General features: G+C 53.8%; 3 protein-coding genes across 12 annotated transcripts; 2 read left to right on the top strand and 1 right to left on the bottom strand.

Moving 5' to 3' along the window:
* Nucleotides 1-20: 20 nt before the first annotated feature.
* On the bottom strand, nt 21-4976 carry CSNK2B (casein kinase 2 beta). Of its 2 annotated transcripts, none has more exons than XM_042938275.1 (7): nt 4693-4976; nt 3258-3340; nt 2439-2541; nt 1751-1866; nt 1229-1304; nt 892-1081; nt 21-253 (listed from the first exon to the last, which is right to left on the bottom strand). In XM_042938275.1, the coding sequence occupies exons 1-7, from the start codon at nt 4739-4741 to the stop codon at nt 163-165; spliced, it is 708 nt and encodes a 235-aa protein (XP_042794209.1). In that variant the 5' UTR covers nt 4742-4976; the 3' UTR covers nt 21-162. The 2 variants fall into 2 exon arrangements, with proteins under 2 accessions (XP_042794209.1, XP_042794210.1); XM_042938276.1 differs by lacking the exon at nt 4693-4976 and adding an exon at nt 3951-4179.
* On the top strand, nt 4311-7502 carry GPANK1 (G-patch domain and ankyrin repeats 1). Of its 9 annotated transcripts, XM_042938267.1 has the most exons (5): nt 4311-4424; nt 4752-4815; nt 5158-5377; nt 5631-6347; nt 6887-7502. In XM_042938267.1, the coding sequence occupies exons 4-5, from the start codon at nt 5737-5739 to the stop codon at nt 7329-7331; spliced, it is 1056 nt and encodes a 351-aa protein (XP_042794201.1). In that variant the 5' UTR covers nt 4311-4424; nt 4752-4815; nt 5158-5377; nt 5631-5736; the 3' UTR covers nt 7332-7502. The 9 variants fall into 9 exon arrangements, with proteins under 9 accessions (XP_042794201.1, XP_042794200.1, XP_042794205.1 ...); XM_042938266.1 differs by lacking the exon at nt 4752-4815 and having other exon boundaries at nt 4313-4391; XM_042938265.1 differs by lacking the exon at nt 4752-4815 and having other exon boundaries at nt 4333-4424.
* An 81-nt stretch (nt 7503-7583) lies between these two features.
* CB2H6orf47 (chromosome B2 C6orf47 homolog) lies at nt 7584-11099 on the top strand. Its single transcript, XM_042938274.1, has 2 exons — nt 7584-8986; nt 9179-11099. Exon 2 carries the CDS (start codon nt 9400-9402, stop codon nt 10291-10293), a length of 894 nt encoding a protein of 297 aa, XP_042794208.1. The 5' UTR covers nt 7584-8986; nt 9179-9399; the 3' UTR covers nt 10294-11099.
* The last annotated feature ends 67 nt before the right edge of the window (nt 11100-11166 follow it).

Below are 11166 nucleotides of genomic sequence, written 5' to 3'. Positions count from 1 at the left end.
AGCACCAGCAGACCAGCTCATGGCCTTTTCTTCCACTTTATTTCATATTCCCACCACAATAATGACTCCTTTAATTTAAACTAAAAACCATAGAGGGTTCCTGAAAGGGTGGCAGCAAAGGAATAGAGGTGTTAAAGGCAAAGGGACAGGATGGGTGGGGAATCAGCGAATCGTCTTGACTGGGCTCTTGAAGTTGCTGGCGGCTTGGAGCTGCAGCTGGTAGGCCATTGGATGGATCTTGAAACCGTAGAGCCTGGGCCAGGGCACAGATCAGAGGCAGTAGGGTCAGCCCCACTCTGGCCCTGCCAGTGGCCTGCACTTCCCCCTCCCCGCCCCAACTTCTCCATGGGTCTGCTAAGTGCTTAAGGACAGTGGTTCCCAAACATCTTCCCTCCAGAATACTGGGAAATATACCTTAAATAGCCATTAAAACTCTTACTCTAGGATATACGTAAACATACACACACATACAGGAACGTGACTGCTTGCTTCTGTGTGCACTTGTTTCAACAGAACACCAAACTGTTCTTCCCAGTACACATGATGTTCCAGAAAGATAAACCACACTTTCTCCTGGCAAAAGGCTGAGCGCCCAAGATGATGGCAAAAAGTTATCGTTTAAATGGTACTTCCACTGCCAAATATTATTCAAAACAACTCATTAAATATACTCTGTCAGGTATATTTAAATACACTCCATCGGGCAGGTACTGTCATCACCCCCGTTTCATGGATAAGGGAACTGAAGCACAGGCAATCAAATACCTTCCCCAAGGTCACTCGCTGTGGGAGAAGCAAACCTCAAGAAAGGACCATGCCCTGTCCTCCCTTCTCTCTGGGGAATCCCGAACCTTTCCTTCGACCCGTGGTGACTCTAGCCCTGCTCCCCACCTGGGCACAAACTGGTTGGCGGGCCGTTTGGGCCGGTACTCAGGGTGCACCATGAAGAGCATGTGAGGGAAACCGGTGCCGAAGTAGGCGCCGTCCGTGTGATGGTGCCTCGATGACTTGGGTGTGTACACGTCCATGCACTTGGGGCAGTAGAGCTTCACCATGGCCTCACCTGGGATGTCCGAAAGGCCTGGGAGACAGCCAGACTCAGCAGGCCGGGCATCCCCAACCCTGCCCAACCTCCCTCCCACACAGAGGCCCCGACTTGCTGAACCCCAACTCCTTCCCAGAGGACCTGCCATTTGATGTGGCCTCCTTCCCCTTCTCTAACACTCACCGATGGGAAGCATTGGCTGATTCTCACAGTACACACGGGGACAGTAGCCAAAGTCTCCTTGCTGGTACTTTTCCAACTGAGGTGAATAAAATGAAAGGGGTTGGTGGGTAGGTTCGAAGAGAAGAGGCAATCCCCTCCTCAGCCCAAGCCACGTCACTCTGTCCCCAACTCCTGCCTCTGTCCAGAGACCCCTTCTAAGCAGGCCCAGAGAGGCCCTCATACTCCCCTGCTTCCTTTCCTCCAGTTAGGCAGGGTACAGACCATCAGAGCCATTTGCTGTTTGTTCCCTAAGGAAAAGGCAGACTGCAACAACTCCCTGTCCAAGGTCATGTCTCCCTCCCCAAAAACACCTCAATCAGCACAAACCCCAATTAGGATTTAATTCCCAGGGCCAGGTTGTGGGGTTCTTCCCCTCTTCTCGGCTACATTCCTTGACAAGGTTGAAACGTTTGACTCCTGTGCTGCAGGAACCTCTGTTTCCCTTATTGCCTCAGAGGAGTCAAGTGGGAGCAGAGGCCTCACCATCTGGGCGATGCCACGGTTGGTGAGGATATAGCGGGCGTGGATCAATCCATAAAGCATCTCGGCTGCCTGCTCAATCAGGTCGCTCTGGTTGGGGTTGTCTTCCAGCTCTTCATCTGAAACATAGCCCCGGCCAATTGCAATCACTTGTCTTACAGCTTTCTTAGATGCCCCACCCACTGCCAGGGATTGCCAGCTACTCAGTGCGCCCCGCACCCATCTTTAAGTCACCCATCACCTGAGCATTTGACCCAGAAACCTGGGCCTCTGACCCTTCCACCAACCCAAGGCAGCTCTGCCTTCTTTCCACATCTCTTCAGCCTCTGCTCTCTCTCCCTTCCAACCCCGCCTCAACACATAAATGCAAAGATGTCAACGCAGAAGATGAAACTGAAAGGTGCAAGGCAAAAAAAAAAAAAAAGCAGGAAAGGTGACCCAAGGAGAAACTAGCATTAGGAGACAGAGCCAAGTTACAGGACCAGAGTGTGGGAACAGGAGGTGTAAGTCACAAAACTGGGCAAGACTCAGATGGGAGACCAAAATGACGTAGGGGACTTTGGATAAAGACAGAGAACCGAAAGGAAATATGGAAATCCAAGAAGCAGATAAACAGGAACACGAAAAAAACAAAAAATAAAAAACAAAACCACGAACATATACACACTAAACAACACTGAGGGTGCCTCACCAGGCTCCAGGTCCAAGATCATATCTAGAGCTTGTCGATAGTGAGGCACCTGCTCATTGAGTCCAGTGAGGTTGAATTTGTCCTGGATGTAGTCTTCATCCACCTGTCAGGATGTAGAAGTCAAGATGAAACCCACAGCAGAATCCTCAGCTTTGACTTGGGCACGTTGCTCTAACCGGTGCCTTATTCTTAACACAACTGCTTTGGTTTCCCCTTATTCCTCAACCCCAACTCAGCAGAAGTACTTGAGTCTCTCTCCCCAGTTCAGATACATAGCCTTCCCATAAAAGCTTTGGCTTTTCTTTTCTACAGATAAGCAGCTACAACAATCTCCTACTTAAAGACACATTCCTTTCAAAAGCCCTGTTCCTACTCCTGCCCTCATCCCTAGGAACCAGTTTTGTCCTCTCCTTAAGAGCAGCTAGGTCTCTAAGGAAAGTGGAGACTCAACAGCTTCAGTCCTGTGGATAGTTACGACCCTTTATATTATCAGTAGACAATTTTCCACATTACAAAGCATTTTCACATGTGACATTTTAATTCTAATAGACCCCAAAGGGAAGCACTCCCAGTACCAGTCTAATAATAACTTTAATAACAATAAAAGGGTTGACTTGTCCCATGTTACAGAGGGTAACAGGTTTGGGACCTGGGAAGTCTTGCCACTTCACAAATTAGTGAGGGGAGTTACTGACGGGACTCTTCCTTGACAGGAAAAGTTTCTATGGAAGCCTGTAAGAGAAGAGTGTGGAAGCTAAATATGTGGGAAAATATAATGCCAAACTTTGTGTAGAGACGGCTGGGAGACTGAGAACTCACTTCACAGAAGAATTCATTGCCACGGAGCCCACAGAACCAGGAAATCCAGGACACCTCCTCTGAGCTGCTCATCTTCACGTCAGCTGGGAAAAAAGAGAGTGTAAGTTAAGTCCAAGCTCTCCCACCCTGCCTCTGGTATCCTCCCTCCTCCCACACTTAGATCTCTAACCATGGAAGAATTTGGGGCAACCTTTTCTTAAAGGATCCCAGACTCTAGAGCACCTCTCTCCGGCCCCTCTTATTCACATCTCAGCCCCTTTTCTCTGAGATCAGAGATTCTTTGGAGTCCCACCGCTTTCAAGAAACCGACAAGTCTTGACCCACCAGTCCTACCCACATCCCTATCGCTCCAGAAGACCAGCCCACTCTCCCTTCCTGTCAACTCCAGCAGAGCCCCAGGCTCGAGCTCCCTACCCCGACGGTCTCTGCATGTCCCTGGCGCCTTTCCCAAGGGTCCCGAAGTTTATCCTTTCCGTGCAAGAGCTGGGACCCTTTTTCTCTCATGGCCTGGGGGTGGCCGTGAAGTCTCTTTCACAGGAGTCCCCACATGCCACCTCCGCCCCTCAGGCCATCCCTCTCTCCCCCGGTTCCGGACCGGGTCACTTCCTTCCCCACCCCCACATCAAGGCGCGGAGACCCCATGTGCCGCGCCTAAGGGCAGGGGGCTAGGCGCGGCGACTACCTCAGACTCACCGGCTGGACGGGGACCGGGACCAGGGTGGGGGAGGGGAGTTGCCGCTTCCAAGAAACCGCGACGGCTACAACGCAGGCCGCGGACCCAACCGCGGCAGGCGAAGTGGGGTGGGGGGAGTGGAAATCGGGGAGGGTGGGGAGAGGGCAACGCGCAAGCGCCAAGGGTCGGGCGCCGCAGCGAACGCCGGGAGATGGAGTCCCCGGTAAAAAGAAACTGGCGAAGCGAGGGAGAGGTGAACTACGAATCCCAGAATGACCCACGCACGACCCTTGTGTCGCGAGGCCCCTGAGCCAGACGCTCGGGGGCGAGCGCAGCGGGGTGCCACCGGAAGCGGAAGTCCAGTACCCGTTCTGGGCCGGGGCGCTTGGGAAATATAGTCGTAGGATCCCGCGACTGAGGGGCCGTGAGGGGGCGGGGAAGTGAACGAGGCTGGCTGGCTGGTTGGTTTCCTGCAGCTCCCCTCACGCAGCGAGGTTGTGTCCCAGGCGCTCCTCTCCTACTCAGGGGACTGACCTCATCCCCGGCTAACCGGCCGGTCCTTATTGCCTATCGAGCTCCTCGCCCGAGTCAGGCCAGCCACTGGAGGCTTCGCGGTGGCGGGGTGGGGGGACGCTGTGTTTCACTCCGGGGTCTGGTCTCCTCGGGCGGGAGGTGAGGCCGGGCTCCCTGCTGAGGGACGTCGGTAGGGTGGGCTCTGCTGAGGTGAGCGATGTGAGAACCGGGACGGCCCCGTGCTCTAACCTGAGGTGGCGCCAGCCATTCTGTTGCTTGTCCCCTTGCACTTCTCCATTTCCTCTTAGGGCTTGAAGGGGGCCTTATGCTGCGGGCACTAAGTATGACCTTCGAACCCTGGTCAGAATAATGGTGAGGGGCAGGGTGATGTCATTTCATTTCACAGCTTCTGTGCATTCCACAGGTTTCCTTCCGCCAACTCAGAGCCTTTCTTAACTCAGAGAGTGGTTTCCCAGTTCCAAAAAAATGAGCTCGGAGAGGGGGCCACATTCAGGGAGGCGAGAGGCATTGTGGGGGCGTTATGTAAAAGTAGGACCCCAACCGACAGACTCTGTCCTCGCGTTACTTAAGCACGTGGCATTTTGAGCGGTTGCTCTAGAAAAGGTCCCAGGGTGGGGAAGCTGAACCTGGCGCTTAGCACAGGCCTGCGTCCTCAAGTAATGTTTTGTGTTGTTTTGTTTTTTTATTTTCCAGTCCCGCATGCGTGTTAGGGGTCGTGTGGCTATTTGATCGTCAGCTCCTTTGCTTAAAGTAGTGCTATTTGCTGTACGGAGACTACCAAGACTGGAGCTTCTCCCTTAAATCAGCTCCTTGCTTCCTGTAGAAGTGTTAAAGTCTGTTCTTGTTTGGGAAGAATACCCCGACCATAGGATCAAGGAAGATTTAAAGGGCCAGGCTGATTGTTTCCTTAATGGTATGTCTTAACTGGTGGTCAAATAGTTTTAGATAGAAGCTGTTTTTATTTATTGTTGTTGAGGATGGGGTTGGTGGCAACTCTCACTGAGTCTTTGTTAAATTAACCTTTAGTAAGGGGCATGGGCTATTATTGTAGGGTTCTGTTTTTCCACATGACCTATGGTCCTTAGGTCCTGCAGGGTCCTAGGTTGTGGGCTTACTTAGGGAGTGAGAGGGTTTTTTGACTTTAAGAGTATTTTTCCTCATCCCAGCAGGTCTCCGGAGGTGGCTCTGGTCAATGCAGAGCCACGAAGCGATTGGCTTGCTTGTCTCAGCCTCCCTTTGTCTAGTCTCATCCTCCCAGTTTACCCAAGAGCCATGTCCAGGCCCTCCCTCATCACCTTCACCCCGGCCACCAGTGCCAGTGACCTCTGGAAAGATGGGCAGCAGCAGTCACAGCCTGAAGAGCTGGAGCCCACCCTGGATGGGGCTGCAGCCCGGGCGTTCTATGAGGCCCTGATTGGCGACGAAAGCAGCGCCCCTGAATCCCAGAGATCTCAGCCTGAACCTGCCAGTAAGAGAAAGAGGAAGAAGAGAAGAATAATGAGGGAAGCTGCTGCAGGAACCTCAGGAGGACATGGACAAAGGAGATCCCTTGAGGCGGAGGACAAAATGACCCAGTGGATACTGAGGGCAGCCCAAGAGGGTGACCTGGCAGAACTAAGAAGGCTGTTGGATCCCCGTGAGGCAGGGGGAGCTGGGGGCAACATCAATGCTCGGGATGCCTTCTGGTGGACCCCCTTGATGTGTGCTGCTCGAGCAGGCCAGGGAGCTGCTGTGCGCTATCTCCTGGGCCGTGGAGCTGCCTGGGTAGGGGTCTGTGAGCTGGGTGGCAAGGATGCTGCTCAGCTGGCTGAAGAAGCAGGCTTCCCTGAGGTGGCCCGCATGGTCAGAGAGAGCCATGGAGAGACAAGGAGTCAAGAGAACCGGTGAGGGGAAGCCTTAGCCCATGCCTCTTTCAGTGTGTTCTGTCTTTCCTAGCCCCTCTATACCAGAGGGTCCAGAACAGAGCTGAAGGGTTCTCTCCCCAGTCCCCCAGTGTAGGCTGATAAGGCAGTGTAGTAGAGTAGTAATGAACATGAGCTCCCTGGGTCCAAATTCTGACTACTTACTTGGGCAATTAATCTAACTTTTATGTCCCTCATTTTCTTTATCTGAGAAATGGGGGCAATAAGATCACTTTTGTTGTAGGGTTGTTAGGATTTAATGGGCCAATGTATGTAAAGTACTAGAACGATGCTTCCCGTGTAATAAGTGCCTTATAAATAATTATGCTTTGCCAAGAGCTTGTGAAGCCTGGTTGCTATTTCTTCTCCTAGCTGTTCCCCTCTGGGTCCCTCATTGCTAAGTGGATTGGAAGGCAGTTTGTTTTTTAACAGAAAGACTAGAAGGACTTCCCACCTTGCCACCCCCCTCTGAGGCCTCAACCCTTCCCCTGCCCTCAACTCTTTCTCTTTTTTCTCTCCAGGTCACAATCACCCTGCCCCCGGTACTGTGAGACCTGCGATGCCCACTTCCAAGACTCTAACCATTGTACATCCACTGCTCACCTGCTGTCACTGTCCCGCGATATCAGGTCCCCCAACCTGACCCTTGGGGTGCCCACCTCCAGCCCAGGCTTCAAGCTGCTGCTGAGGGGAGGCTGGGAGCCTGGAATGGGGCTGGGACCCCGGGGTGAGGGCCGCACCAACCCCATCCCCACTGTCCTCAAGAGGGACCAAGAAGGACTAGGCTACAGATCAGTGCCCCAACCCCGAGTCACACACTTCCTGGCTCGGGATACTCGGGCTGTGGCTGGGAGGGAGAGAACCCCTCGGGTGACCACACTGAGCCGCAGGGAGGAAAGAAAGCAGGAGGAGAAGGACAGGGCCTGGGAGCGGGACCTAAGGACATACATGAACCTTGAGTTGTGACCTTGGTAAGGTCTGATCATGGTCTATTGCTAAGTCTGAACTTGGACATACGTACTTTGGCTTTTACTTCCTGGGGTCTGCCCAGTTTCTAGATCCTCAGGTTTTGTTTAGTGGGCTCTGCCTTTGGGAGAGAGGGGCTGAGCATTGAAAAATAAATCAATCTTCTCCCTCTTTTGTGTTTTATTCACTTTTCTGGAAGCTATTGTGGGAAAACCAAACAAGCCTAGGGGCCACACGCAAGTCCCACCTCAGCCAGGTGGCGTAAATAGGGTCACCTCCTTGCCAGTCTGGTTCACTTCTACGTCCTAGCTCCTGCCTGGAATGCCCCACCTATTCTTTGAGTCCCCTGAACCAGGAATGGCCCAAGTTCTATGCAAGTCTCACCTACCCCAGGAAGGATCTCCTGACTACTCTAGCCAATTCAATCATTGTTTTTATTCAATCACTGATTTTAAACAAGTTCGTATACTACGTGCTAAGAAGAGTAATAAAAAAAATTCCCAACCTGCTCATAGAGGAGGAGGTGGCTATGTGATCAATATAAAATGCATGGTGTTAGGGGAAACCTGGGAAGGCCGACAGAGGTCATGAGAATAGGTAGGATCTTGCAGGAAGAGGCCAATGGGTGGGAGGGCCTAGGAATATACAGCCTCTACTATGTTAGCTAACCTAGAGCCAGAACTCTGGCCTCCCAAATGTAACCTTTAAGTCAAGGTTCTTCATTTTACTATCTGAAAACAGGGCAAGCAGCACATTCTGTTTGCACTTGTCTTTCCCTCCCTCTTCCCCCTCCTTCCCGCTGCTCATGCCAGGTGCCAGGCACATGGAGAGCTCACTGTTGTCAGATCCAGGAAGTAAAATCTGCGTAGAACGGCAGGGAAGAGCTACACGAGTCCCAGAAAAGCACCTTTCTTTTTCGGAAAACCCTTCCATGAAGTCCTGGACATGAGAAGGAGTGGTGGTGGTGGGGGGTGTTGCAGGGAAGAACCAAAGGGCAGGGGACTAAAGGGAGCGGGCGAGTTTAGGGGAGCACCTGTGGGCGACGAAAATGGGGGGCTAGGTTTACACTCAGGCCCTGGCCCTGCCTGATCTCCACTCGCGCCCTGCGGAGTGGCGCGTACTAAAGGCGCGGGGGCGCGGGGGGCGGTGGATCCGCAGGGTCCGCCCCGCGAGCTTCGGGCTCCGCCCCCGTCTGTCCCTCCAGCCCCGGTGCAGCTGCTTCCGGGCTCTGCGGCTCCAGAAGGCTTGGTGAGGCCGCGGCCCCGACGCCGGGCCCGGGAGGGGTCGCAGCGCACAGCTCCCGGACGCCTAGATCCCCAGGCAGGCCCGCGCTTGGCCTCGAGACGAGGATCTCCCAAGATATTTCTGGCCTGACCTTGCGGAGGCCGCGTCTCAGCTGCGTGCTTGGGACCCGGTCGGGCCGCTTTGTAGGATTCATAGGTCTCTAAATCAAAGGAAGAACGCTGCTGAGTGGAGTTTGCTCAACACCTCTCTCCTAACCCCCCAATAGGAGACTGCCTATTCTTGAGCTCCCTTAGGTCAGCAGTTCAGGACTCTCCAGATTGGGAGCAACTGAGAACCCAGGGCCACCTTCCTTCCTTCTTGGATGGAGCACCGCCTCCCCAGTTTCTGGGGCACCTTGGGGCGTGGCCTTGGTGAGTGAAACTTGGGGTGCTGCCTGCAGGAAAGGAAACCCGGAAACGCAGGGAGGTCACCGTGGGGGTGACCCAGGCCTTGTCAGATCCTGAGATTCTTGTTCTGAATCTTGTGTGGTGGGGTGGGGGGGGGGGGGTGGTGGTGGTGGTGGTGGTGAATGAATTTGGATGTGCCTCCCTTCTTTACCTCAGAACTGAAAAGGAAACAAGCTGCTTGTCACACTTGAAGCTGCACGACCGTTCAGGAAAGTGTGGAGCCACTTCTGATTTCAGAGTAGGAATCACCAAAAAGATAACAGTTCTTCTGAGCTTGAACAGATCCTGGCTTTTGAGGAGACAGCCCCTAAACCTGAGAATCTAAGCAGTGCTAGGAAGCAGCCGCAGAATTTGGGGGCTCATTACACATCCCAGCCATGTTCCTGCGACGACTTGGTGGCTGGCTACCTCGCCCCTGGGGCCGCCGGAAACCAATGAAACCTGACCTGCCTGCCCCAGAACCCAGACCAGTGGACAGCTCCTCTGAGAATTCAGGGAGTGACTGGGATAGTGCCCCAGAAACCATGGGAGATGTGGGGCCTCCCAAGGCCAAAGACCCAGGGGTACGGAGGAGCTGTGGGGCTCCTCCACAGCCAAGCAGGGAGTCCCAAGATGAGCAACTGGGGAGCAAAAGAATGGATTCCCTCAAGTGGGACAAGACTATCTCTAACACTCAAGAGTCTGGGAGACTGGAGACTGGAGGGACCATTCCCAAACTTGGACCGGATCCTGTGGACTCAAGTGGCACCAGGAGATCTGGAGTGTCCCCTGAAGGGGGACTGAGCCCCACCGGGCCTGAAGTCCCAGTGGAGAAGCCAGGGCGGCATCAGAAACTGCTGGGCTGGCTACGGGGGGATCCAGATGGGGGAGCAGGGGCTCCCTTGCAGTACCTGGGGGGCCCAGAGGAGTGTCTGCAGATCTCAACCAACTTGACTCTGCACCTGCTGGAGCTGCTGGCCTCAGCACTGCTGGGGCTGTGCTCAAGGCCTCTGAGGGCAGCTTTGGACGCATTGGGCCTGCGTGGACCCCTGGGCCTCTGGCTGCATGGGCTGCTGTGCTTCCTGGCTGCCCTGCATGGGCTCCATGCTGTGTTGAGCCTACTTACTGCTCACCCCCTGCACTTTGCCTGCCTCTTTGGTCTCCTACAGGCCCTAGTGCTGGTTGTCAGCCTCCGGGAGCCCAGTGGGGATGAGGAGGCCACTGACTTGGAGGGCGAGAAGTTGGAGAGGGAGGGTGAGGAGTGGAGGGGAGATCCAGGAAAGGGGCTGTGACTGCGGGATAGGGGGTGACCGTAGTGCCCCCACCCTGAATGGGGTGGGAGCAAGGGTGAAGATAGTGTGGCCTTTAGGAGAAGAGTGGGGGCCATGACCCAGATTGTAAGCACAGGGACCTCAGGGATGGGGAATAAACCCCAGGGTATGAGGGCACAGGGCCCCCCCTTCACACACAGGGGAGAATAGAGCCGTTTAGGGTATCTGTTTATGGACAATGGGGATATTGCCCTTGAATTCACCAGCTGTTGTTACTTTTTGCTTTTACGTTTCCCCCACTTTCGTTTTTTTTCTTTCCACCTCTACTTTTTAAAAGAAAAAAAAAAAGTGTGGTGGTAACAAATAAAGACTAAAGGGTCCTCTTTACCTTTCAAAACTACCCAGGGCTGGAGGAGACCAGAGGCAGGACAGACAGACTTCTGACTAGGGTTAGAGGGTGGTTGGAGCCCCAAGAGATCCCCTTAGATCTTGGGATCTGAGCCATCTAGAGGAGAATGGGACTGTTCTGTGGGTGGATTGGGGGTGTGGATAGGGACCCCAGGTGACAGGGAGCCTGCAGGGAGGGTCTGGGTGTTCCCAGGAGCCAGGGGAAGTGGGAATGGTGCAGGCAGTATTGGAAGGAGGGCCAGTTCAGAGGGACTGGCAGCTGAGACAGGCAGTATGGGGAAGCATTGGAGCTTGCAGTCTCCACTCTGGGGTTAGGGGTTTGCACACTCAGCAATAAATAACTGTGTCACACCAAATCCTAAATATATCACTACAAAGTGAGACATACCGCCACTCAGTGTCCTTCCTGACGCCGTCCAGCTGGGGGTTTAGGTGGCAGAAGACCCAGGGGGAGTACTGAAATGGAGGTAGTGGGATTGATGTCTG

This window comes from Panthera leo, chromosome B2 (assembly GCF_018350215.1).
Source record: "Panthera leo isolate Ple1 chromosome B2, P.leo_Ple1_pat1.1, whole genome shotgun sequence".
NCBI classification, from domain to species: Eukaryota; Metazoa; Chordata; class Mammalia; order Carnivora; family Felidae; genus Panthera; species Panthera leo.
The sequence above is the reverse complement of the archived record's forward strand: the minus strand, read 5'-3'. Positions and strand labels throughout refer to the sequence as shown.

Excerpts from the sequence above, each read along its gene's own strand:
- CSNK2B (XM_042938275.1), bottom strand. The coding sequence starts at position 4,741 with ATGGAGAAGTGCAAGGGGACAAGCAACAGAATGGCTGGCGCCACCTCA. Across the intron at positions 3,341-4,692 it reads AATGGCTGGCGCCACCTCAG|CTGACGTGAAGATGAGCAGC; the intron begins GTTAGAGCACGG and ends CTTTTTTCCCAG. Across the intron at positions 1,082-1,228 it reads TCAGCCAATGCTTCCCATCG|GCCTTTCGGACATCCCAGGT; the intron begins GTGAGTGTTAGA and ends GCTGTCTCCCAG.
- GPANK1 (XM_042938267.1), top strand. The coding sequence starts at position 5,737 with ATGTCCAGGCCCTCCCTCATCACCTTCACCCCGGCCACCAGTGCCAGT. Across the intron at positions 6,348-6,886 it reads ACAAGGAGTCAAGAGAACCG|GTCACAATCACCCTGCCCCC; the intron begins GTGAGGGGAAGC and ends TTTTCTCTCCAG.
- CB2H6orf47 (XM_042938274.1), top strand. The coding sequence starts at position 9,400 with ATGTTCCTGCGACGACTTGGTGGCTGGCTACCTCGCCCCTGGGGCCGC.